Consider the following 1,982-nt stretch of genomic DNA (forward strand, 5'->3'; position numbering starts at 1 on the left):
AATCACAGGGCCAAGCCAGATACCAGAGGTGGAGATACCGACTCTGCCTCTTGATGAGAGAAGTGGTAAAGTCACAATACAAAGGGTAAGCACACAGGGATGGGAGAAATTATTGTGGTCATTTTCACAATCCATCTACCAAGCTGCCTTACCAAAAGTGCTGCAATTAAATCAAAAGACAAATGACAAACTTGGAGAAATAGTTACAACTCAAATCACAAAAGATTAACTTAGCTAATACATAAGGAGCTCCTATAAATTATTAAGAAAAAGACCAAACCACAATACCTATATGGCTAAAGGAGATAGACAGCTTCCAAAAAAGGAAATACGAGTGTCTTCTGTATTTTGTATTATATTTATGGGAAAGGAGAGGAGGGACATTTCTAAGGTCTTTTAGATAATCTTATAAAAACCTGGTTGCTTCTTCAATCTAAGTGCCCATCAACAGATGAATGGATAAAGAAGATATGGTATATATATACAAAGCAGTATGACTCAGTCATAAAAAAAGACAAAATTGTCCCATTTGCAACAACAGGGATGGACCTTGCGGGTATTATGCTAAGTGAAATAAGTCAGACAGAGAAAGACAAACACCATATGATTTCACTCATATGTGGAAGATAAACAAACAAACAAATGCACAGATAGAGAGAACAGACTGGTGGTTACCAGAGGGGAAGGAGGTGGGGGAGGGCAAAAAGGGTAGAGGGGTACATATGTATGGTGACGAATGGAAACTAGACTTTTGGTGATGAATATGATACAGTCTGTACAGAAGCTGGAATATAACAATGTACACCTGAAATTTACACAACATTATAAACCAACGTGACCTCAACAAAATAATTTTTAAAAAACCTGATTGCTTTCTTAAACATATGCTACAGAATTTTTAAAAGTACAGAAAGGTGCAAAGTGAAAAATCTCTCTTTCTTCTTCCCTACAGCACGTTTGTCATGTCCTTTGATTTGACTTATGAAAGATTTTGCCATGCAGGAATTTTTAGTATTTTAAAATTTTCAAATATTTTAATCATTTAATTTATGGCTCCTGGATTTTAGCTATATGTTTCCGACTCTAAGATTATGTAAAAATCCAAACATTAAAACTCCTCCAAGACTTCTTTTACTATCTATTTTTTAATATTTAAATCTTTGATCTTTTGGAATTATCTTGACATAAGCTGTGAAGTATGGATTTAGCACCATGTGTTGAATTAGCCATCTCCCTACTATTGATCTAAAAGGTCATCTTTTTCATAAACTAAATTCCTGCATATATTAACATTTGGAGGTAGGCAGGTGAGCTGATCAGAAAGAACGACAGCAAACCGCTGGAGAGGGAAGGGTGGGAGAAACGTAACTGGAGATGCAGGTCACTCAGCTGACCTAAGCAACTGCATGACAACTGTCACTATGTCCACCTAAGAGAACTACTGAAGGACACTTAACTGCCAGCAACATGGAAAACCAACAACATTTTTTAATATGAAAACGATCAGGACACAAAAATGCAATACACAGGAACCACTATTCTATCAATAACGAAATTAACTCATCTAAGAACACAAAAATTAAGTTATTAAGGAATGCCAACAGGAAACAATTCTTTAAAGTCCTATGCGATTTACTTCGTTAGGGAAGACGAAGTTTATTTGTCTCTGGTCAGAGTTCCATCATGTCTACTTTCTTTGTAAGTTCAGCTTCAATGATATCCTAAAGGAAAAAAGAAACACCATAAATACTTTAAATAAGGACAGAAAACAGATGTTCTAACTTCTAATGTTATTTAAAATAAGGGAACCAAAGGGGCGGGCCCCGTGGCCGAGTGGTTAAGTTCGCGCGCTCCGCTGCAGGCGGCCCAGTGTTTCGTTAGTTCGAATCCTGGGCGCGGACATGGCACTGCTCATCAGACCACGCTGAGGCAGCATCCCACATGCCACAACTAGAAGAACCCACAACGAAGAATACACAACT

At 37.4% G+C, this 1,982-nt stretch overlaps 1 protein-coding gene across 1 annotated transcript in view; it reads right to left on the minus strand.

The window, feature by feature from the left end:
* Positions 1-1,470: 1,470 nt before the first annotated feature.
* HAUS1 (HAUS augmin like complex subunit 1) overlaps positions 1,471-1,982 on the minus strand; it is a 13,041-nt gene continuing 12,529 nt past the window's right edge. The window contains exon 9 of the mRNA XM_046671029.1: positions 1,471-1,721. Within this exon, the coding sequence (XP_046526985.1) occupies positions 1,671-1,721 (51 nt within the window). The 3' untranslated portion in view covers positions 1,471-1,670. The remainder of the gene's footprint in view (positions 1,722-1,982) is intronic.

This window comes from Equus quagga, chromosome 9 (genome assembly GCF_021613505.1).
Source record: "Equus quagga isolate Etosha38 chromosome 9, UCLA_HA_Equagga_1.0, whole genome shotgun sequence".
Classification (NCBI taxonomy): Eukaryota; Metazoa; Chordata; class Mammalia; order Perissodactyla; family Equidae; genus Equus; species Equus quagga.